Below are 26,101 nucleotides of genomic sequence, written 5' to 3' on the forward strand. Positions count from 1 at the left end.
AAGTGTAGGTATATAATATCCTATATTTTTTTTTTATTATTAATTTTTAATAACAACAACATATAATACTTCAAATTATATTTCGAATTATTATATATATACATACACACATATCTATTTACAATTAATTGTTCATGAATCGTCGAGAGCAGTCGAAGATCAATTGAATATATGACCATCGTTCCAAAATTTTCTAGACTCAACATTACATACTTTGCTTATTGTATCGAAACCATATAAAGATTAAGTTTAAATTTGGTCGAAAATTTCCGGGTCGTCACAGTATTCAAGCTAATCCAAAGAAAATTGCGGCTATTGAAAATATGATTGCACCAAGAACGATTAAAGAAGTGCAAAGTTTGACGGGAAAGTTAGCCGCACTAACGCGCTTCTTGTCTAAAGCTGCTGAAAGGCAATTACCATTTTTCAGAACATTAAAAGGTTGTTTGAAACAAAAAAGCTTTGTTTGGACAAGCGAAGCAGAAACCGCGTTTCAAGAAATAAAGAAGTTGTTGAAAAATTTGCCTACGTTAACAGCGCCAGTTGATGGCGAAATTCTTTACCTATATGTGTCAGTGGAAAATGAAGCTTTTGGCTCAGTATTAGTTGCGGAAAGGGATAAAATATAAAAACATGTGTATTTTGTTAGTAAAGCTCTTACAGGAAGTGAAATAAACTATGCGCCGATAGAGAAGTTTGTGGATGCGCTCATATTAACATCGCGAAGGTTAAGAAGATACTTTCAAGGGAATCCAGTGCATGTGTTAACTAACATGCCGATCAAGAAAGTCTTAACAAAGCCATAAATATCTGGTAGACTCGCGTTGTGGGCAGTAGAGTTAGGTGCTTATCAAATTTCTTACCTTCCGCGCAGCGCTGTAAAGGGCCAGGTTTTGGTGGATTACCTCGCTGAAATGACTGGGGAGTTGGAGGTGATTAATGAGCGAACAGCATTAAAACCAGTGGTTGATGAAATTTGGGATTTGTTTACTGATGGAGCTTCGTGTGCAGAAGGCGCATGTGCGGGTTTGGTCTTGGCAAGCCCAAGTGGTGAAAAGCATACGTATGCATTATGTTTTAATTTTGATGTCACAAATAATGAAGCAGAATATGAAGCATTACTTGCTGGTTTAAATATTGCGCGAAAAATGAATATCACTAAGTTGCGGGCATTTACAGATTCGCAGTTAGTAGGAAATCAGTTTAATGGTTCTTTCGAAGCACATGATTCTTCAATGCAGAAATATTTGCAGATATTGAAAGAATTGGCAGAGCGGTTTGAGTATTTTGAACTCGCGCAAGTGCCAAGAAGTCAAAATAAGAAGGCAGACGCTTTGAGTAAATTGGCCGCTCTAACGTTTTCGCACTTTCAAAAACAAGTTTGGGTTGAAGAATTGCCAAGCAAATAAATAGATAACAACTTAATGGTTGCGTCTGTTGAAGAGGAACAGCCAAATTGGATGGAACCAATCTTGTAATACATTCGCAGTAATGTTTTGCCAAGTGATAAGCGTGAAGCTCGCCTAGTAAGAGAGCGAGCACCAATGTATATCATTCAAAATGATATTTTATATTGCAAATCATACTGCGGTCCAATGATGCGATGTGTTGGACCAATTGAGACAGAAATGATAGTTGAAGAAGTGCATAGCGGTTCTTGTGCACTACATTCAGGCTATAAAACTATTGCGGCAAAAATTATGCGGATGGGTTACTTTTGGATATCCCTGTATCGCGATGTTGTAAAAATTGTTAAGCGATGTAAAAGTTTCCAAAGGCATGCTCCGCAGAATCGGATGCCAAGGCATGATGTGATTCCTGTTAATTCGCCATGGCCATTTCACAAGTGGGCTATTGACATTGTAGGGCCATTCCCCGTAGGACCTGGCAATGTCAAGTTTCTGATTGTGGCAATTGACTATTTTACAAAATGGGTTGAAGCTAAGGCGGTTCCCGCTATCACTGGCGTGCAAGTGCGAAATTTTGTGTGGGAATGCATTGTCTGCAGATTCAGTATTCCGCGTGAGTTGGTTAGTGATAATGGCGCACAAATAGCGAAAGATCCTTTTAAGACATTATGGACAAAGTTATGGACAAAAACCAGATGTACAAAGTTAATTTGAAGAGGACACTCGCACTTTATATTTATGACTGATGGACCATTATGGACAAAAACCAGATGGACGTATCAAATAAACCAGGACAAAGGACAATTAACCCTCGGTAATAAACTAAAATCAACACGTCGAACATCATGATTACGGAAGTTTAAATAAGCATAATTCCTTTATTTCATATTAATTATCGCACTTTTATTTATCGTCATTTTATTTATCGTACTTTAAATTATCGTACTTTTAATTATCGCACTTTTATTTATCTTCATTTACTTTACGCTTTAAATTAAGTCATATTTATATTTAATCTTTTACATTAGGTTTTAATTGCAACTTAAGACGTAAAATCGACAAACCGGTCACTAAACGGTAAAACCCACCTTTTATAACAATAATAATATTACTTATATATATATATATATATATTTATACAAATATAGTCTAAAATAAATATAGCGTTAAACTTAGTGAGCTCCCTGTGGAACGAACCGGACTTACTAAAAACTACACTACTCTACGATTAGGTACACTATCTATAAGTGTTGTAGCAAGGTTTAGGTATATCCATTCTATAAATAAATAAATAACTTGTGTAAAATTGTATCGTATTTAATAGTATTTTGTAGTAAAATATAATCTATTTCGTACTACACCTCGCACACATCAAGTATTTTTAGCGCCGCTGCCGGGGAAGTCAACAACGCCGAAAGCGAAACGCTATAAAAAAAAAATATTTAGTTTTTAATCTATTTTTGTAAAAATATAAGAAGTTTTAAACATTAAAATACAAAAATATAAAAAAAAGTGTATATATATATATATATATATATATATATATATATATATATATATATATATAAGTGTTTAAATAAAAAGAAAATATAATTTTTTTTATAAAGTATAAAATTTTTTTTTTAGTTCTTAAAAATATAAAATTATAAATATTACTTATATTAATTTGGTAAAAAAATCAAAGTAAAACGTAAAAAAAAAAAAAACAAACTGAACCTGTCGAATTTTGGCCTGCATCATTTCTGAACCTGCAATCTATGCGATCGCATGGATGCAGCCCTATAATCCCATGCGACCGCATGGTAAACTCTGACACGCCAGACCTGGTACAGCATTAATGACGATTAGGTTTTAAATTAATTATTATTATTATTAACCCTAATTAGGTTTTAGTTATTTAATTAGTTTTTAATTTTAACTTTTAATTTATAACTTGTAATATTCAGTTTTTTTTATTAATTATATAAAATTAATACTTTTATAAAAAATAATATTTTTATAAAAATAAGTAATTTTATCATTTTTTGTCTCTTTTTATAAATTGTATATTTTGATCTTTTAATTTGTAAGTTGTATTTTTATCGTTCGTAATTAGTTCGTAACTTATTATTTTGCCGTAGTAATTTTATATTTCTAGATTTTAGGCTTTACCGTAAAATCTCTTAAGTACTTTTTCTTTAGAATAAGATTTAGATGCTTTAGAATTTTACGACGTCGTTTATCGCTTTAATATTTTATAGATTTTAGTGCCTTTTAAGTTACTGCCGTTTTAGATATAGAATTCCTTTTAAGCTTTAATTCCTTTAGACGTAATTTTTAATATTTAGTTTTTAGACTTTTAAGTTTCGACGCTCTACTTTCTTATTATTGTTTTTCGACCTTTTATTTTTCTACGTTTTTCGACGCACTCTTCTTCTTTCTCATTTCTACGCTCTAGGTTTTAGGATATAGAATTTTCTTTATTTTCTTTAAACTTCGACGAAAAAATTATTTTAAGCGGTTAAATTGATAGACATTCAAACTTTTCTGCTTCGTAGTAATAGTTGGATTTGTTAGTGGCTGAGTTGTGGATTTTCCGACTTAAAGGATCCTGGCTCCCTGCTGCATCTTTTAGCTATTCGAAACGTGGGCAAAAGCAGAAAAGTCTATTAATTTGATAACTTATATAATTTTTATCTTTATAACTAATAGGATATTCAGTGAATGCACCGAGCAAAACGTTCACCACCTTTCATACGTTCACCTGCTGTAACTCGATCAAGACATCTAGCCAACATTGTCGCCGTTGATTTTTCTTTAGAATCGTCATCTAGTCGACCAAGTACTCCAATTCAAATTTCCGATAATCTATTTTTTGAACTCGACCTCACAATTGAGAACCCGGAGGATATTCAAGGACAATTCAGAGATCTTGAACCAATAATCATTCCTCCTGAACCACAAATCACTCATCCAGAGATTGTCGAGGAAGAAACCATTAAATCAGAATCCTCTAGTGATTCAGATTCAACAAATTCAATCATGGAAAATCAGGAACCTCCAAGTATGGAAGACCGTATGAGAGCTAAACGCACTGGCCAAGGTCACGCAATTACTCAACCAGACATTAATGCGCCAGATTATGAAATCAAAGGACAAATCCTACACATGGTAACTAATCAATGCCAATTTAGTGGTTCGCCAAAAGAAGATCCAAACGAACATCTTCGAACCTTTAATAGGATCTGTACTCTATTCAAAATAAGAGAAGTTGAGGATGAACAGATCTATCTCATGTTATTTCCCTGGACTTTAAAGGGAGAAACCAAAGATTGGTTAGAATCGTTACCTGAAGGGGCGATTGATACATGGGATGACTTAGTTGAAAAATTTCTTAAACAATTCTTTCCGGCATCTAAAACCATGAGACTTCAAGGAGAAATTGTTACGTTCACGCAAAAGCCAAATGAAACTCTATATGAGGCGTGGACAAGATTTGAAAAATTGTTGAGAGGATGTCCTCAACATGGTTTAGACACTTATCAAATAGTACAAATATTCTACCAAGGATGTGACATTACTACACGAAAAGACATCGATATAGCAGCTGGTGGTTCGATTATGAAGAAAACCGCAACTGAACCATACAAAATTATTGATAACACAGCCTCTCACTCATATGAGTGGCACCAAGAAAAAGACATCATTAGATCATCTAAAGCGGCTAGAGCCGATTCTAGCCATGATTTTGATTCCATTTCCGCAAAGATAGATGCTTTCGAGAGATGAATGGAAAAGATGACTAAGGATATTCACGCAATACGAATTAGTTGTGAGCAGTGTGGAGGACCACATTTGACAAAAGATTGTCTCAGTATTGAACAAACAATGGAACAAAGAGAGAATGTTTCATACATGAACCAAAGGCCTGGAAATAATTATCTGAATAATTATTAACCGCCAAGACCAAACTACAATCAAAATCAGAATTATAACCGAAATGTTTCATACAATAACCAACAAGGTCCTAGTAATCAACAAGTATCTAATAATACTTACAATCAGTAAAGACCTATTTTTCCAATTAAACCACCACAAACCGATGATAAAAAGCCAAATTTAGAAGATATGATGTCAAAGTGAGTTGAATCTCAAACGCGGTTTTTCACATCTCAGAAACAAACTAATGAACAAAATACTCAAGCATTTAGAAATCAACAAGCTTCTATTCAAAATCTGGAACAAGAAGTAAGCAACCTAGCAAGGTTGATAGGTGAAAGAAAACCGGGGAGTCTACCCAGCGATACAAATGCTAACCCCTGAAATGAAACAGCTAAAGCCATTACCACGAGAAGTGGTATTACACTTAAACCACCTGAAATGCCTGTAATTTCTGATGACTCTATTCCTACTCCACAGGCACCACAGCCTGAGCAAGATAAGGAAAAAGAACCGGTAGTTGAAAAGGTTAATGAAGATAACACAGTCAAGGCTAAACCTTATGTTAAACCATACCAACCACCACTTCCTTACCCGAGTAAACTAAGAAAAGAAAGACTTGAAGCCGAGCAATCCAAATTTTTGGATATGTTTAAACAAATAAATGTAAATCTTCCTTTCATTGATGTGATTTCAGGAATGCCAAGATATGCTAAATTCCTGAAAGATCTAATCACAAATAGAAAGAAAATTGAAGAACTCTTGGTTGTTACAATGAATGTTAATTGTTCTGCAGTGCTGTTGAATAAGCTACCAGAAAAACTCTCAGATCCAAAAAGTTTCACAATTCCATGCTTTCTGGGTAGTCTTAGTTCAATAGAAGCATTGGCAGACTTAGGTGCTAGTATAAATCTAATGTCATATTCATTATACGCTAAACTAGACCTTTTAGAATTGAAACCAACACGAATAAGCATACTACTAGCCGATCGATCAGTAAAATATCCTAGAGGGATAATGGAGAACATGCTAGTTAAAGTTGGTACTTTAGTATTTCCAGTAGATTTTGTTATTCTGGACATGGAAGAAGATTCTCGAGTTCCTCTCATATTAGGAAGACCATTCTTAAACACAGCTAAAGCAATAATAGATGTGTTTGGTAAGAAACTAACCCTAAGTATAGAGGACGAGAGTGTTACCTTTTCTATTGATAGAGCCATGCAACAACCACAATCTGCAGATGATACATGTTATTATATTCAAACTATAGATTCACATGCAAAATTGTTAGAAGAATTTCCAGAATTACAAGGAACAGGAGAATGTTCTTTAGGAGAAGGAACTGAACCAATTGATGAAGCTGAAATGTTAGCCGCACTCATGACTAATGAATACAAACCAACAACAGAAGAACTTCAAATGCTAAAAGAGGAAGACAGATATCGATACAAATCATCGATAGAAGAACTACCGATATTAGAGTTAAAGCCACTTCCAACCCATTTGGAATACGCTTATTTACATGGTGAATCTGAATTACCTGTAATAATATCGTCTTCTCTTACTAAAAATGAAAAATCTCGACTTATTTCTATGCTAAAAGCTCATAAACCAGCTATTGCATGGAAGATTCATGATATTAAAGGCATAAGTCCTTCGTATTGCACACATAAAATCCTTATGGAAGAAGGTCATAAAACCTATGTGCAACGCCAATGAAGACTAAATCTAAATATGCAAGATGTTGTTAAGAAAGAAATTATTAAACTGCTAGATGCAGGTTTAATTTATCCAATCTCTGATAGTCCATGGGTAAGCCCAGTTCAATGAGTACCTAAGAAGGGTGGCATGACTGTCATCACAAATGAAAAAGATGAGCTTATTCCTACTAGGACTGTAACAGGATGGTGTGTTTGTATTGATTATAGAAAATTAAATGACGCCACCAGAAAAGATCACTTTGCCTTACCTTTCATTGATCAAATGTTGGAAAGATTAGCCGAAAATAGTTACTATTGTTTTCTTGACAGTTTTTCCGGATACTTTCAAATTCCAATAGCACCCGAGGATCAAGAGAAAACCACATTCACGTGCCCTTATGGTACTTTTGCTTACAAACGCATGCCATTTGGACTTTGCAACGCCCCTGCAACCTTTCAAAGGTGCATGATGGCAATTTTTCACGACATGATAGAAGAATGCATGGAAGTTTTCATGGATGACTTTTCAGTCTTCGGTGATACTTTTGAAACATGTCTAGTTAATCTTGAACGAATGCTTATTAGATGCGAGCAATCAAATCTAGTACTTAATTGGGAGAAATGCCATTTCATGGTTAGAGAAGGCATCGTTCTTGGTCATAAAATTTCAAAGGAAGGAATTAAAGTGGATAGAGCTAAAGTAGATGTAATTGCTAAACTTCCACATCCCACCAATATTAGAGGAGTTAGGAGTTTTCTAGGGCATGCCGGTTTTTACCGACGTTTCATAAAATACTTTTCTAAAATTGCCACTCCTATGAATAAACTCCTAGAAAAAGATGCTCCTTTCATCTTTTCAGATGAATGCATAAAATCTTTTAATATTCTTAAAGAAAAACTCACTAATGCGCCGATCATGATAACTCCAAATTGGAATTTACCATTTGAACTCATGTGCGATGCAAGTGATTTTGCAATGGGAGCCGTTTTAGGACAAAGGATTGAAAAATGATTTCAACCTATTTATTATGCTAGTAAGACGTTACAAAGAGCACAAACAAATTATACAACTACTGAAAAAGAACTTCTTGCTATCGTCTTTGCTTTTGACAAATTTCGTTCATATCTCGTTCTAGCTAAAACGGTGGTCTATACCGACCATTCTGCTCTTAGATACCTATTTTCGAAACAAGATGCCAAACCACGATTAATCCGTTGGATCTTACTCTTACAGGAATTCGATATTGAAATCCGAGACAAAAAGGGAGCAGAAAATCTCGCCGCTGATCATCTTTCTCGCCTTGAAAATCCTGAATTAGAAGTTCTAAATGAATCGTCCATACAAGATAACTTTCCTGATGAATATCTATTGAAGATCGATTATAGTAAAATTCCATGGTTTGCAGACTATGCAAACTACTTAGTATGTGGATTCCTTGAAAAAGGGTTGTCGTACCAAAAACGAAAGAAATTCTTTAATGATATAAAACACTATTTCTGGGAAGATCCACATTTGTTTAAAAGTTGTCCCGATGGAATAATCCGCCGATGCGTATTCGGAGATGAAGCTAGTCAAATCTTAAACCATTATCACACAGGACCAACAGGAGGGCATTATGGGCCTCAACTCACAACAAGAAAAGTCTACGATGCTGGATTCTATTGGCCTACAATTTTCAAAGACGCACACCTTCTTTGTAAATCCTGTGATGCATGTCAAAGGTCCGGAAAAATAAGTCAACGTGATGAAATGCCACAAAATGTCATTCAAGTATGTGAAGTATTTGACGTTTGGGATATTGACTTTATAGGTTCATTTCCAAAAACTCATAATAATCTCTATATTCTCGTAGCCATTGATTATGTATCTAAATGGGCAGAATCACAAGCTCTCCCAACTAACGATGCACGAGTTGTAGTCAACTTCTTAAAACGTCTTTTTGCTAGGTTTGAAACACCGAAAGCTTTAATAAGTGATCGGGGTACTCATTTTTGTCATAATCAACTTGAGAAAGTTCTCAAAAGATATGGAGTAACTCATAAAATCTCAACCGCTTATCATTCACAAACAAGTGGACAAGTTGAAAATACCAACCGAGCATTAAAACGTATTCTAGAGAAAACTGTAGGATCAAATCCAAAGGAATGGTCCATGAAATTGGAGGATGCACTCTGGGCTTTTAGAACAGCCTACAAAACTCCAATTGGAACCACACATTTTAAACTCATTTACGGAAAAGCATGTCACCTTCCAGTAGAAATTGAGCACAAAACTTTTTGGGCTTTGAAGACATGTAATCTTGATTTACATGAAGCCGGACGTCTACGGTTAAGTCAACTAAACGAATTAGAAGAATTAAGACATGATGCATATGAAAATTCGTTAATCTATAAGGAAAGAACGAAAAAATGTCACGATAAAAGAATCAGAAGTTCAAAAGAATTTAAGGAAGGAGACAGAGTTCTTCTTTTCAATTCACGATTCAAGCTATTTCTTGGAAAGTTGAAATCAAGATGTTCTGGACCATTCATAGTCAAAACAGTTTTACCATACGGAACAGTAGAGTTGATAAATTCAAATGGGATTGAATTTAAAGTTAATGGTCACAGAGTTAAACATTACATAGATAATCCAATGGAAGTTGAAGATGAAGTTAATCATAATTTCGACACCACAGCTAACTAAGTGTGGGAAGATTCGAAACTTTTAAGGGTAATATGAATTTCTGTTAGAGATAGATGTTCTGTTTTCGTGTAGTTCTCAAAAATGGAATTCGAATGGTCTTTCCCTAGCAGACCCTAAAGAACTAGTCTTCTCCCTCCATTCTGAATTTTTATTTCTTTTAGGTTTTACGAGATGAAGAATTCCTTTGATCTGAACCATGGTCTACTACTACACGCTATGATTACTAAACGTAATAATAACACTTTTCCGAGTGAGCTGGTATCATTCATAAGAGGCAAAATGGACGAAGTGAGGAAAGAACTCAGGAAAGATCATCATAAGACACATTTTGGTAAAGGAAAATCAAAATCAGCAACAAAAAGAAGAGCACGACACCTTAAAAGATGTCATAAATGCGAAAAATGGTCACACGAAGGTAAATGTTCGAACAATCAAACATATTCAAATACCGAATTTGTTACTCTATGCAGAGAAGGACCGTTCATATGTTTAGAAGAAAAGTTATTGAAGAATCGAGGTTACGCTTATGTAGCTATGGAAAACCAAATCGAACGACTCTCCTATGAGTCAACTAAAGCAGGTCTCTGAGAATTCTATCTCACATGTAGGTATGTACAGTTTTTATTTTTTTATATTTTTTTATTGCTTTTAACCTTTTGATAATAAACGCTGAATCGTTCGCTATAAAGTATTAAATTGATATTTAATAAAATTAGGTATGCGAAACCGAAATTATTGATATCATACAAAAATTTAATGCATCACTGCGAAATTTACCGTTTATTCATAAGGTATAAATATCTTTAATCAATGAATTCTAAATATTTCAGAAATTCGTCAGGAGTAAAACTAGGTAATATAGCCGAAATTACTTTACCCAAAAGAGGAACGTATATTTTTGTTAATATTTGATTGATTAAAGTGGGATAAAAGACCAAAAAGATTTTTATTTTTACCTTGTTTTCTAAATTAATAACTATATTATATTTAAATGTAAGTTTTGTAAAACTAAAATATATTAATATTTATATGAAATTTTATTTTATGAATTTTAAATTTAAGTTTGGTGTGAATTTAAAAACAAAAATGTACTTTATTTCATGAAAGTTGAAAAAATTGATTTTTAAAATTCGTCATGAGTTGAAGACTGGGTCGTTAAACCGAAATTGCTTTACCCGAGGGCGGGACGAGAAATTTATTATCATTATTTTTAATTTTATTGATCTAAAGTATGCCAAAAACATTAAAAAAATCCAAAAATCTTTGCTTTTAAAATAATCGCTTTAAAATGACAAATGTTAAAATTTTGTCGAGAGACGGACTAGGTAAACGTACCGAAACGCCCTCAATCTAAAAAAGAAACAAAATTTTAAATTAACTAATTAATTATTTTATAAGTGAAAGATTTTATAAAAAAAAAAATAAAAAATTACCCCACCCTATGCGATCGCATGTGATTTGCAAGGGGGATCCATGCGATCGCATGGAGACAAAAACCTGGACAGAAACATAAAGGCAGTGAGCTGGTCTGTCTCTCACAAACACACACATATACATACGCGATTTACTCCCAAAAATCACCCAAAAAACTTCATTTTTCAACCAAAATTCACGAAATTTCGTCCTACAATCCGCTATAAACATGTCTTTCTAGATTTTTCGTCAACCTACAGCTGGTCTGGGCGACAAATTCCTGACCTAAATCAAGAAGTGCGTGTCTTTTTCGAAAGACTTTACTTCCTTTTAATGATGGAATTGATTCGTCGTGTAGATTCATCTTTTCTTTAAAATGTATTATAATAAACTGGGTAAAACAGTTAATTTAATCCAAAACAAAAGCACCTGCAATAATCTGTACAAAAATATGTGATATATGTTTTAAATAACTTGGTAAATTCTTTCAACACTTGGCTTTTATTTATTTCTTTCTTTGCCTTTTTATTCTCCTCTTTTCCATTTTAAATGAATTCAAGTATTTTAGGTTGTTTCTCAATTTATGTCCTTTCCGAGCTAACGAAAATTTCGGTATTAACACCTAGTTTTTATCGTTCATAAATATGTATAAACATGATTTTGAATTCATTTAGTTAAATTTTTTTCAAATTTTTACAAAATTTGGCAAATAAACCAAGTGCAAACCCGAGAGAATTTATAACCCTTCCCCACACTTGAGATCATGCAATGCCCTCATTTGCATGAAATCAGACTATAATTATAAATTCATGAGGGTGATTAGCGTAGAAAAGTGATTAAAAATATCCAGTTTGTAATTACAAAGCTCGTCGAATGATAGGTGGCGCGCCTCATCGTTCATTCCGTTTGTTATTTTATCACACATGTTTTTCTTCAAAAATGGTTGCTTTTCTTGAACTGTTTGCTAATCTTTGAAAATACGTCTTTTACCCTAACTTATCATGCATTTTTGTTAACGAGTTATGCACTAACCCGAACCCCGAATTTAACGTTAAGTGGGGTTAGACTTCCCCACACTTGGCTGACGACATGTGAAGTCGGTAGAATAAGTTACACGAATTAGAATAGTGAGCCAGTTATTTACATCTCGGGTGGTGTATAATATATCAATGGGTTTAAAGTTTAGGCCCACCCGATCATCACTACTTAATTCTTTTTTAAGTGTAGCTTTTAGTAAATGGATATGTCTCTTTTCTGGTTCTTAGTCAAATGGATCGTCATACACTGACATACATATTTCTTTAGGGTGGAAAATTCCTTACATTTCCTTCTGTTCATTCTCGGGATCAAAGTTTTCACCTCTATTACCCAATTGGGTGAAATTCGAGGTGTCAATATCTATTACAGCTCGTAGTTCATCTTCGGTAGATGATTCCTCTATTGAGAATATTGGGTTGGAAGGTTGTGGGATGGTGAATTTCGGGATTGAAAGCAAAATCTTCTTCTTTATCGGTCCTTATCGGTCCCACCATTTTGGTCTCAGGGGTAAAATTTTCAACGTTATCGTTTTTTCAAAAGTACCAATTTGTTACCCTTATTACTTTTTCATCCATTGATGGATCGATGATATTATCGGTAGAGGCTAATGTGTCGATATGTTGTGAAATTGGTAAAACTGAATAAAAAGTATCATCGAGATAATTGGTGATTTTGGAGCTCTCGAATTCATCAAAATTCGATGATATGAGATCTTCTTGCACAATACTCCTCAGATCAACAGGTGTGTAGTCTGATAGAGTTTCAGCTTTCCTATTTGCAAACTCTCTCATTTGTTCATTTTGAGCGTTAAACTCTTCGAGTTTGATTTTCATATAATCTAAAAAAATTTCAGACACATAATTTTCCTCGTCCTCTGCTTGTTGAGTTTGGATATATTCTTGGGAATAATCCCAATTTGAATTGTATTCCTCATAATCATTCCATTCAGGTTCTATGGGTGCATAATTTTTCATAGGAACGTAATAATAACATTCCCATGTTGAGTGATAATCTCCACAGATTTCACAACCAGTTATTGTTTCGTCATTCGTGATCCAAGATTGACCGAACGAATTTTCATCAACACTCGTTTGAGAGTATTGATTTAATTGATTTTGCATGTCAGAAAGAGTTTCCAAAATATTTTCGAGATTTTCCATACTACGCTTATTACTAAATTTTAGCTACAATGTGGTACATTTACTAATTATCCTATTAGTTATAAAACTAAAAATTATATAAGTTATCAAATTAATAGACTTTTCTGCTTTTGTCCACGTTTCAAATAGCCAATAGATGCAGCAGGTAGCCAGGACCCTTTAAATCGGAAGTCCACAACTCGCCACTAACAAATCCAACTATTACTACGAACCAGAAAATTGGTGTCTATCAATTCAATCGCTTACAATAATTTTTCTTCGAATTTTAAAAATTTAAAAACTAGCGTGTAGAAATTAAAAAGAAAAAAAAGCGCGTCGAAAAACAAAAAGTCGAAAAATAATTTAAAACTTTAGAAACTAAAATTCTACGTCTAGAGCTTAGCGTCTAAAAACTTAAAACTAAAAGTTGCGACTAAAGTCTAAAAATTCTAAAGGTACTAAAACTAAAAATAAAAACACTTTTTAAATTTCTAGACAAAATCTTTAAAATATATTATTTTTAAATTTTTTTAAATAAAAGTAGCAATATAAATTGTATGTGTGTTCGTAGACCAAATCAAGTTATGAATATAAATATAAACGGTATATGAAATAGAATTCCAAAATATCACCAAATTAATTCTTGGCTAGTTGTCGTGACATAAGCAAAAAAAAAATATATAATAATAATAATAATAAAAAGACACTCTTTTCATGTTGTTACTGTGGACTACCACCAACACAATTTGATTTCTTGGTTTTTTTTTATTATTATTTTTTTTATTTTAACTTATTGTTTCTCTTATTTAACTTTCTGCCACAACTAACATTTAGAAGATTTTTTCCTCTTATTTTATCTATATCTTATCTATAAAGCATTTTTTTTCAACTAAAACAAACAAATATCACTATCGTTTATTGCGTTATTGTAACGAAACAAGTAAGTGGTCCCACTACAATCACATGTTGTATAGTAATTTGAATTAAAAAGTCCCTTTAGTGTTGGTGAGTTACTTTTGGTGAACATGATTACACATTTTCTCAATTGTAATATGATTAATTAATATTTACACACAATTCCATATCAATTAAGCCGATGCATAATTTACAATTTACAATCTATGTCAAAACAGAACATCTAAAAACACAACACACTTTTTTTGTTATTATTAATAACCTATAGTTAAAACTTAACTAAAACTTAAATTTTATTTATTTATTTATTTATTTTTTACAAAATCTAACTAAGTAAAGCTGTTTGACACAAAAAGTGTCCCGGCATTACTTTTTTTTTTATAATTATATTTTTACAAATATAAATTAAAAATATAGCGTTTTAGCGCTCCCCGACAGCGGCGCCAAAAACTTGATGATGCAGCGGAGGGGTACAAAATATTATTATTTTTATTACAAAATACGATACAAATTACACAAGTTTTAATTATTTATTTACAAATGGGATGTTCCTAAACTCTGCTACAACACTATAGGCAGTGTACTTAATCGTAGAGTAGTATAGTTTTTAGTAAGTTCGGTTCGTTTCACAGGGAGCTGGCTGAATTTACACTATATTTTAAACAACTATATTTGTACAAAATATATATAATTATATATAGTAATAATATAAAAGGGGGTTTACCGTTTAATGACCGGTTTGTCGATTTTAAGTCAAACGTAAATATAAATGACGATAATTAAAATAACAATATATAAAATGTAATTAAAAGTACGAGGAAATATAAAAATAAAATTATTATGCTTATTTAAACTTCTGTAATCATGATGTTTGACGTTTTAATTTTAATTTATTACCCTGGGTTAATTGTCCTTTGTCCTAGATTATTTGATACCTATCTGGTTTTTGCCCATAATAGTTCATCGATCATAATTATAAAATGCTCGATAAATTAACCTTATTCTCGAAGTCAAATATTCCAACTAATTAGGGATTCGAACTGTAACAAGGTTTTAATACTTTGTTTAATAATTACACCAGATTATCGACTGCGTGTAATCCAATGTTTTAATACTTTGTTAACATTTACACCAATTACCTTTGAATGTAATCCACCCCTGTTTTAATGAGTCCATTGACTATTAATTCATCCCCGTCTCCGGTCAAATGAACAATTATTAGTATTTATAAATATCCCATCCATCGTACCCGATCGAACGTATGTGGCTACTTATAAATACATCAAATTGTAAATCTCTATATTAATCAAATATAAAGTCCATTAGTAACCCATAGTCCAATTTCCACAAGTGTCAGTCTTTTGTTCAAACCCTAATTATGGTCCAAAGTTCAATAACCCCGTCTTAATATTTAGTCCAACATCACGATTACTTCGGCTCAAATAAGCATAATAATAACTTAGTTACGAGACATTAATTTAAAAAGGAAGAATATAACTTACAATGATTATTTATCGCGTAGCTTTACACGGACAGAATTTCGACTTTAAAACCCATAAAATAATCGTTACATTACCCAAACTAAACTAATATAAAACTAAACTAATATACTATATATATATATATATATATATATATATATATATATATATATATATATATATATATATATATATATATTATAGAAACAGAGAGATTGAATTGAAAATGGGTGAAGAGGTGTGTATTGGTCGATGTTGGATGCTTCCTTTTATAGACTTAGAATTTGGAACTGTAGCATAGTTGAAGGGTTGTTGATGAAAGTTTGTTGAATAAACTTGTGAAATATCACCGACGGCTATAACTTATGAATATTATTATATATTATTATTATTATATTATATTATTATTATGAATTATATATATATTATATTATATTCTTGTGCATAGTTGACTTGTAATTTTAGCTCCGTTGAGTTGTACGTTGATAGTTGGTTCATGTCTCTGTTCCGGATTTTCGAACGCCTTTTCGTATGCTTAGATATCTTGTACTTTGCGTTCCGCGACTTGTACTCTTGTAATTTTTAGACGTTTCTTATCAATAAATGGAACCACTTGGATTGTATATTGTACATTTGAGCTTTTTGGTCATTTGCGTCTTCAAATCGTTGTTTTCTTCTTTTGTCTTCACACTTATTTATTTAAACGAATATTACTTGAAAATAGAATAATTGTAACTAAAAACTTTACATATTGGAAGGATATTGCGCCTAAATATATGTTCATTTGGAGCACTATCAACACGTCAGGCTCCGCATCAACATCAATAGGCTCATGCTCTGAAGCAACCTTAGCGCTGTGTTGAACCTTGGGAGCACTAGATTCAGCCACTTTCTCCGGTTTACTGTCCACTTCCATAAAACCAGAGCAAGAAGGAGAACCAAGCTCCTTAACAACAGTGCTAGCAAGAACTGCTTCAGTCATTTGTTTTGTAGTGACCCGAACTTTTCCATGTTTATATATATATTAAATGAAATTGATATTTACATGATTAAGTGTTTCCAACATGTTAAGCAATCAAACTTGTTAAGACTTGATTAATTGAAATAAGTTTCATATAGACAATTGACCACCTAAGTTGACCGGCGATTCACGAACGTTAAAACTTTTAAAAACTATATAATAACATATATATGGATATATATATATATATATATATATATATATATATATATATATATATATATATATATATATATATATATAGTTAACATGATATTATGATAAGTATGTATCTTATTAAGTATTTTAACAATGAGCTATATACATAAAAATGAGACTATTGAATTAAGAAACTCTAAAACGATATATATAACGATTATCATTATAACAACGTCTTTTTAATTACACATGAATCATTTTAAAGATATTGATACACTATATATAAACATTATAAATGATAAGTAAACATATCATTAAGTATATTAACAATGAACTACATATGTAAAAACAAGACTACTAACTTAAGGATTTCAAAACGAGACATATATGTAACGATTATCGTTGTAACAATATTTAAATGTATATATATCATATTAAGATATATTAATATATCATAATATTATGATAATGTAATAATTTAACATCTCATTAGATATAATAAACAATGGGTTAACAACATTTAACAAGATCGTTAACTTAAAGGTTTCAAATCAACATTTACATGTAACGACTAACGATGACTTAACGACTCAGTTAAGATGTATATACATGTAGTGTTTTAATACTTTTGAAAGACTTCAAGACACTTATCAAAGTACTTCTACTTAACAAAAATGCTTACAATTACATCCTCGTTCATTTTCATCAACAATTCTACTCGTATGCACCCGTATTCGTACTCGTACAATACCCAGCTTCTAAAGGTATGTACTATTGGTATATACACTCCAATGATCAGCTCTTAGCAGCCCATGTGAGTCACCTAACCATGTGGGAACCATCATTTAACATATAGCATGAAATATCTCACAAAATTACAAACTAATGGAGCCTATATGGCCATCTCAAATTCACGTGAAGTAGAAGCACTCTAAACACATTCACTTTGCAATTTTCTTGAATCAAATTAATCTCTCTCATGTGTTCTTCCTTTGTTCTAAGTGTTCTTCATCATCTTCAACAAAATCTAGTTCATAAATCCATACATAAACTAAGATATAAAACAACTATTCAAGAACACACCAACAACACTTCCAAGGTTGCTAGCTTGCTTTCAATCTTGCAAATCCATTTCAAGTGATCATCCAACCTCAAGAAATCTTTCTTATTTACAGTAAGATATCTCTCTAATACAAGGTAGTACTCATATTCAAACTTTGATTCAATTTCTATAACTATAACAATCTTATTTCGAGTGAAAATCTTACTTGAACTTATTTTCGTGTCATGATTTTGCTTTAAGAACTTTCAAGCCATCCAAGGATCCTTTGAAGCTAGATCTATTTTTATCATTTCCAGTAGGTTTATCCAAAAAACCTGAGGTAGTAATGATGTTCATAACATCATTCAATTCATATATATGAAACTATCTTATTCGAAGGTTTAAACTTATAATCACTAGAACATAGTTTAGTTAATTCTAAACTTGTTCGCAAACAAAAGATAATCCTTCTAAGTTGACTTTTAAAAATCAACTAGACACATGTTCTATATCTATATGATATGCTAACTTAATGATTTAAAACCTGAAAACACAAAAAACACCGTAAAACCGGATATACACCGTCGTAGTAATACCGCGGGCTGTTTTGGGTTAGTTAATTAAAAACTATGATAAACTTTGATTTAAAAGTTGTTCTTCTGGGAAAATGATTTTTCTTATGAACATGAAACTATATCCAAAAATCATGGTTAAACTCAAAATGGAAGTATGTTTTCCAAAATGGTCATCTAGACGTCGTTCTTTCGACTGAAATAACTACCTTTATAAAAACGACTTGTAACGTGTATTTCCGACTATAAACTTATACTTTTTCTGTTTAGATTCATAAACTTAAGTTCAATATGAAACCATAGCAACTTGAATCACTCAAAACGGATTTAAAACGAAGAAGATATGGGTAAAACAAGATTAGATAATTTTGCTTGTTGTAGCTACGTGAAATTTGTAACAAATCCATACAAATCATATCCTAGCTAACTTATATTGTATTATACATGTATTCTAATATATTATGTAATCTTGGGATACCATAGACACGTATGCAAATGTTTTGACATATCATATCGACCCATGTATATATATTATTTGGAACAACCATAGACACTCTATATGCAGTAATGTTTGAGTTAGCTATACAGAGTTGAGGTTGATTCTAAAAATATATATACTTTGAGTTGTGATCTAGCCTGAGACGTGTATACACTGGGTCGTGAATTAATTCAAGATAATATATATTACTTTATTTCTGTACATCTAACTGTGGACAACTAGTTGTAGGTTACTAACGAGGACAGCTGACTTAATAAACTCAAATCATTAAAACGTAATAAAAATGTTGTAAATATATTTTGAACTTACTTTGATATATATGTACATATTTGTTATAGGTTCGTGAATCGACCAGTGGCCAAGTCTTACTTCCCGACGAAGTAAAAATATGTGAATGTGAGTTATAGTCTCACTTTTTAAATCTAATATTTTTGGGATGAGAATACATGCAGTTTTATAAATGTTTTACAAAATAGACACAAGTACTTGAAACTACATTCTATGGTTGAATTATTAAACCGAATATGCCCCTTTTTAGTCTGGTAATCTAAGAATTAGGGAAGACATCCTAATTGACGCGAATCCTAAAGATAGATCTATTGGGCTCAACAAGCCCCATCCAAAGTACCAGATGCTTTAGTACTTCGAAATTATTATGTCCGAAGGGAGTTCCGGAATGATAGGGGATATTCTATATGCATCTTGTTAAGGTCGGTTACCAGGTGTTCACCATATGAATAATTTTTATCTCTATGTATGGGATGTATATTGAAATATGAAATCTTGTGGTCTATTATTATGATTTGATAAATATATAGGTTAAACCTATAACTCACCAACATTTTTTGTTGACGTTTAAAGCATGTTTAATCTCAGGTGATTATTAAGAGCTTCCGCTGTTGCATGCTAAAATATGGACAAGATTTGGTGTCAGCATGCTTGTATAATATTGTTTAAAACTGCATTCGAGATTTACTTTGTTGTAACATATTAATATTGTAAACCAATATGTATTGGTAGTGTGTAAGTATGATATTTTTAGATTATCATTTCTGGATAATCTAGGTGGTGTCCTTTTAACCTTGTCGATAAAATAAAGGTTATGGTTTGTTTTAAAAACGAATGCAGTCTTTGAAAAACGTCTCATATAGAGGTCAAAACCTCGCAACGAAATCAATTAATATGGAACGTTTATAATCAATATGAACGGGACATTTCATGTTTCACCCCAAAGGACTTGATAACATTTCGCAAAGACATCTCTGTAAAAGCAAGCAATGTCGGAAAAATAAAACAAAAGGGTCAAACAGAAATAAGACCTATGGGCATGCAAGACCTACCCCTTTCTCCACAAAAGTACACAGGAATAGCTTCGCCTCTTTTCCATGAAGGTGCCATGCCGAGCTTAAAAAGAAGGGAATCAGGAAGAGTGGAAGGTATTATAGGATGGCGACAAATTCTACCGTAGAGAGGATCATTCTTAGCATCCTCAGGAATAGGATCACTATATTGCTTAGGAACATTGGCCTACCTGCTATCAACGGCATATGAAAATTTGTCCGGAAAGATAAAAGATTTCTTAATATAGACAAAGGAATTTTTCCAATTTCTTACATCAGGAATGGAAGAAGCAAAACACATGGGAGTATCAATCACACTACCCCTCTTTTTACGATGCTTGGTAATCGTAACCCAATTCCCAGCATCACCGGTTTGGAAGAAACAGCGAAATAGGTCAATGGAAGGCTGGCCGCCATATGCTTTGCACATATATTCAAAAGCCAGGATCTTCTTAATGGCAAGAGGGTGAACAATCGAAACATGGACTTTGAAGTAATCAAGAACGCTAAGGAAAAATGATGAAATGGGGATCCTGAGGTTACATTCTGTAAATGATTGCGTGTACATTCCGACGTAATTCGCCGGAAAGTCCAGCATAAACTTCCCGGATTCCGGCAAAATTATGTCGTCCTCTTTAAGACCCAGGGTTTTACAGAGGCGTTCACAGCGTTCGGGGGTCACAACACTAGAAGTAGATCGAAGCCCTACTTTAGCCATAACAAAATAACAGAAAAAGATAACAGTGTGGGAGCAATACCTTTTTGAGAACTAAAGAAGATGATCGGATGATGAAGAGAAACAAAAGAAAAAAGAAAGGAAAAAATAAAAGAGAAAAATCAAAGATTAACTCTTTATTACCCTCGAGCAGAAAACTGTCCCATCCATCACAGAGTTACTTTGGTAACCGTACCGGCAATTACCGTTTCACCCTTTAAGTCTAATTAGATGGAAAAACTTCACTAGGGGTAAAAAGGTAAATAAAACCTGGGTAAATAAATATTGGGATCAGAAGCGTCAAATCAAGTAATCAAGTGGCAGATTGAGTTTAATTCAACAAAGCTTGGTCAGAAAGCTTCGTAAAATTAAACTGGGGGGCTTGATAGTGTATCCCCCCGACAAGATAAACGAAGCTAAGCTAACGGAGATATGTCAAATACAAACCAAGGGCGGGATATCCCCAAACTCAAATAAAGGCGTCCAAATGATAAAAGAAGAATGCTGCCTAAGAAGAATCCCAATATTCAGAGTCAGTACGGAACCACTTCCGTTATATGAAGCAATGGTAACGAAGGAACACAGTGACGAAGAGATCACGGTTACCAATGGACAAGGACTTCTCCTAAACTCACAAGATTACCTAAACTGAAGGAGAGAAGTAAGCGGGTTGACCAAATACGCTTACACTAACATCCAAATGACAAAAGAGGAATGTTGCAGAGTAGCTTTCTTGAGCCAGCAGGAGCTGCAGTCGGCCGAAGGGAAAGTCCCCTTTGTCTCATCAGAAATCGCCTCGAAGACTGAATCTACCTAGAAAGCTGGTGATAGAGCTATTGCCTAACCCTATAAAAAGGAGAACATGATCTCTGGAGAACACATTCACTCTAAGTCATAATTACTCACATACAATACTCTCAATGAGTTACCTTCGTATCTTGGTGGCGTAAAGTACGATACCTTCGGGGAATCGCCAACAATCATACATTCATCACAATATCATGCTATATCGTCCATTCAGCGATTAGATCTCAATATCATTGTTTCGTTAACAAGGGTTGCCAAGAATTGTACAAACAATGGGCTAGGGTATATCCTCCCATTGTATGTTTTTGAAAAGTAATATATTTCTTGCTTTGCCGGAAAAAAAAAAAAAAAAAAGTAAACATGCCGTGAGTACAAGTTTTACAATACTCCAAGCACTTTATTCTCGACAAATAAAATAGTATATCGATATCGATATCGATTATCCGTTAAAACCTCTTTATCAGGTAAAATATAAATTAAACGCTTGTATCGGGACACCCACAAATAAATGTGGACGTACTAGTAGTTGTAGGTAGATTTACGAATTAAAACGATCTGCTAAGGCCCAAAATTATTCATAGCAGCCCAGACCGATTATTAGACCCCTTTATCTTGTAAAAAGTCCTATAAACCCAATTAAACACATAAATCCTGCAAAACTAGGGTTTCACTCTCTCTCTGTTGTATCATTGTGTGTGCCTCCGCAACTGAAGACCTCGAATCTCTTCAACAATGGCTGAACAGGTTTACATGATTTCTTAAAACAATCAGATTTCATTCATGTATATATGTGCTTCTTATTACGTATAGATCCTAACATTTAATTTGTGTATTGATAGACCGAGAAGGCTTTTTTAAAGCAACCTAAGGTGTTTCTATGGTAATAAACTGTCATTTATCAATAATTCTATTATAACTCTATTTGTTATTTGTTTTCATGTTAGTAATTTTGTAATTATTGAATGAATTTTGTATTTATTGTAATAATGAACTAGTTCAAAGAAAAGTGGAAAGGGGAAGAGGCCTGGAAAAGGTGGAAACAGATTCTGGAAGAGTGTAGGTCTTGGATTTAAGACTCCACGAGAAGCTATTGAAGGTATTTTATTAAAATACAAATAAAAATTATAATTACAATTTACTTTTAATTTTTCATGTTGGTATGTTAGGTGGTGTATCTTCATTTAATTGTATTGAAGCTGTTTATTTCATTTAAGGGTTAAGTGAGGAGAGTGAACTTTTGTTTATCGGATTTAATTTCAAAATCAAAGGAGATGAGTAGTTTTTTGTTTCTTTTATATATAAAGTTTGCTATATTTGTCTAAGCATTCAACATTTAACTTGTTTTTTTCGTGTTGAGCATTACTGATTTTCAATTTGGTGCTTGATAAATTTAGGAACTTACATCGACAAGAAATGCCCTTTCACTGGTGATGTTTCTATCAGAGGACGTATCCTCGCAGGTACATGTCACAGTGCCAAGATGATGAGAACCATTATCGTTCGTAGGGATTATCTCCATTATGTTAAGAAGTATCAAAGGTACAATCTAAATTTATTACTGACAATATTAGGAAACAACAATTTCTTGTTATTATATTTAGTTGTTTTGATTGATAGGTATGAGAAGAGGCACTCGAACATTCCAGCTCACATTTCGCCATGTTTTCGTGTGAAAGAAGGAGACCATGTGACTGTTGGACAATGCAGGTTTGTTAATCTACTTGAATATGTTATTTTACCTATAAATCTTTTATCGACGTGTTTATGTATGTTGTTGATATATGTTTTGATTTCGGGGTTATGTTTTAGACCCTTGTCCAAGACGGTGAGGTTCAACGTATTGAAGGTGATTCCAGCTGGATCGTCTGGTGGGGGAAAGAAGGCGTTCACGGGCATATAAGAAGCTTATCTTCTTTAGCTTTGTTAGCTTCTGGAAAAACAGTTCAATATGATTTGCTGTTTTTAAATTGAAATGTGGTTTTGATTATGAACTTGGTTTAATGTTTTTTGTAGTCGTACTTGTTTGTTCTAGTGTTTTTTTCTTTTGATGTTCACATTTACAAATATGGTAATGATGATAAAAGCAATTTATGATCTGTATTTGCCATTACATTAGTCGAATTTACACGACAATTTCAAAAAACATTCATTTAACAACTTCTACAATAATGTAACCAGAAATGTATCAAGGTCGGGTAACACGAGGGGCTTTGTATTACGCTGGAACCATTACAGGGAACAACATTTGCCTAACCCCTTCGGACTTGATAATCGGAAAGATGATCCCGGATGCACCCTGCAAACAGAAATCTTTTAAAATGAAATATGAAGAAATGAGAACATCTCAAAAGGACAGAAAATGTTATGGTACAAACTAACTGAGATGAGTCTAGCCCCGAGCCATAATCGTTTCGGTGAAGGGAACGGGATTAGTAAACGACCAACACCGTATATAGCCACAGCAAAGAAATGACAAAACAGGACCAACGGGCGCTGGTTTAGTCCAGAAAGTAGCGAAATCGGTCCTTCTGAGCACATGCCTCCGAGGCTCAGATAATCAAAACATGCATTACGTATTTCTTTCCTAGCTGGATCAGGTGATGCACAAAACACCTTGTAGAGAGCATTAGACAACGTGTTTATTGTGGATGAAACCGGCTGCAAAAAGCAAGACAAACACATTTCAGAAAATGTTTGTATTAAAGGTGTAAATCAAAATTAAAGTGATGTTACCAAAGGACCATTGGTCTGACGGTATTGAGGTGCCCCTAGGTTATGAGTTCAAGTCTTATGGTGAACATTATTTATATATTTGTGTAGAAACTTGAAAGTTGAGTGTGTGCGTTTGCCTTTCAAAAATATAAATACATATTATAAGGTGTTGTTTGTGTTGGGAAATTACGGTCTCACTAATTCCCACCACCCAGCCCAACAATAATAGTAAAGAAATAAGAACAATACACAACACAAGATTTAACGTGGAAACTCCAAAACAGGAGAAAAACCACCGGCCCCCAAAGAGAGAAATACACTATATCACAAATTGTTACAATGATATAGACGACTCTCTTAAGCCAACTACACTCTCCAAAATATTTAACTAATACAACTCTCAAACAAGGATAAGAAAGAAAGAAATAATCAAATACTTAAAGTGTATTGATTGGTGCAATTTGGAATGAAGACTTAGCCCCTCTTATATAACCAAGTCACTCACCCCTCACATCTTCCTCCCACCAATGTGGGATAAACATATCTTCTACTAGCCAAAATAAACCAACAAATCTCCACCTTTTGGATAGAAGAAGATAACCATGCTTCCACATTGCAAGGATAACCGATGTAGACGCTTCCTCGACGACAACTTCAAGATCCTCATCTTCATGCCGTTAACATTATCTCCCAAGAGACATAACTTGCATCTTCATCGAACATTGTCTAAACCGACAATCATTGTCATCACAGACAATCATAACTCTTAACAAGAATTATCATACTCCACCATTAAGAGTATAGCACTTAGAATATCACATTCCAAGCATTTCACCTCGGCACATGTTGTTGAACAACCAGCTGAAACTTTATGGTGCAACTTCCCTGTTTGGCTTTCCCGAAAGTCCCATCAGCTACAACATCAGTTTCCACCACACAACCTGCATAAATGCCAAACCAATGCCCATGTGTAATTGTGGAACCGCTAACAAACATCCCTTTCCATGGTGGCGCGGACACACCATGAGGATGACGTGACTTCAGAGGAATTCGTCACTCTCCGTAACAACGGAGACAATGTTAGCGTCTTTGGAGCCATTTGCCGGATTAGCTCCACCTGGACAATTAACCCTTACATGCCCAGTCTTCCCGCACCTCCAGCATACCAGATTCTTCCCAGAGTTTCTCTTTCGCCTATCCGAACACAACACTATCGTATCTCCTGATGACGAGATCCCGTTACCTTCCAGTCTTTTCTCCTCGGATAGGAGCTTGCTAGTAACGTCTTCAAACTTCAGAGTTTCTTTCCCATACATCAAAATAGGTTTCATGTGTTCATAAGACGATGACAAAGATAATATCAACCTCAAAGCTTTATCTTCATCATCCACTTTAACTCCAATAGCTTCAAGTTCTGAAACAATACCATTAAGAATACTTAGATGATCTGAAATCTTTGAACCCCCATCCATACGCAGAGTATGAAATTGTTCTTTAAGACACAACCGATTTGAGATGCCCTTGCCCTGGTACAACTGCTCTAGTTTAACCCAAAG

The 26,101-nt window shown here is 33.4% G+C and overlaps 3 protein-coding genes and 1 non-coding gene across 4 annotated transcripts in view; 2 read left to right on the forward strand and 2 right to left on the reverse strand.

The window, feature by feature from the left end:
* The first annotated feature begins 914 nt into the window (after window positions 1-914).
* LOC139871136 (uncharacterized) lies at window positions 915-1,409 on the forward strand. The gene has a single exon (XM_071858872.1). The coding sequence runs from the start codon at window positions 915-917 to the stop codon at window positions 1,407-1,409; it is 495 nt and encodes a 164-aa protein (XP_071714973.1).
* Window positions 1,410-4,814: 3,405 nt separating this feature from the next.
* Window positions 4,815-4,921, reverse strand: LOC139873760 (small nucleolar RNA R71). The gene has a single exon (XR_011767483.1). It is a non-coding gene; the product is annotated as a small nucleolar RNA R71 (small nucleolar RNA).
* A 17,543-nt stretch (window positions 4,922-22,464) lies between these two features.
* On the forward strand, window positions 22,465-23,933 carry LOC139872228 (small ribosomal subunit protein uS17-like). The gene is made up of 6 exons (XM_071860072.1): window positions 22,465-22,577; window positions 22,673-22,713; window positions 22,829-22,929; window positions 23,228-23,372; window positions 23,451-23,540; window positions 23,643-23,933. The coding sequence occupies exons 1-6, from the start codon at window positions 22,566-22,568 to the stop codon at window positions 23,731-23,733; spliced, it is 480 nt and encodes a 159-aa protein (XP_071716173.1). The 5' UTR covers window positions 22,465-22,565; the 3' UTR covers window positions 23,734-23,933.
* A 115-nt stretch (window positions 23,934-24,048) lies between these two features.
* Window positions 24,049-26,101, reverse strand: part of LOC139871953 (squalene monooxygenase SE1-like) — a 44,072-nt gene continuing 42,019 nt past the window's right edge. Inside the window, exons 7-8 of the mRNA XM_071859712.1 lie at window positions 24,213-24,491; window positions 24,049-24,129 (exon numbers count right to left, since the gene is read on the reverse strand). Coding sequence (XP_071715813.1) covers window positions 24,049-24,129; window positions 24,213-24,491 — 360 coding nt within the window. The remainder of the gene's footprint in view (window positions 24,130-24,212; window positions 24,492-26,101) is intronic.

This window comes from Rutidosis leptorrhynchoides, chromosome 10 (assembly GCF_046630445.1).
Source record: "Rutidosis leptorrhynchoides isolate AG116_Rl617_1_P2 chromosome 10, CSIRO_AGI_Rlap_v1, whole genome shotgun sequence".
In the NCBI taxonomy this organism is placed as follows: Eukaryota; Viridiplantae; Streptophyta; class Magnoliopsida; order Asterales; family Asteraceae; genus Rutidosis; species Rutidosis leptorrhynchoides.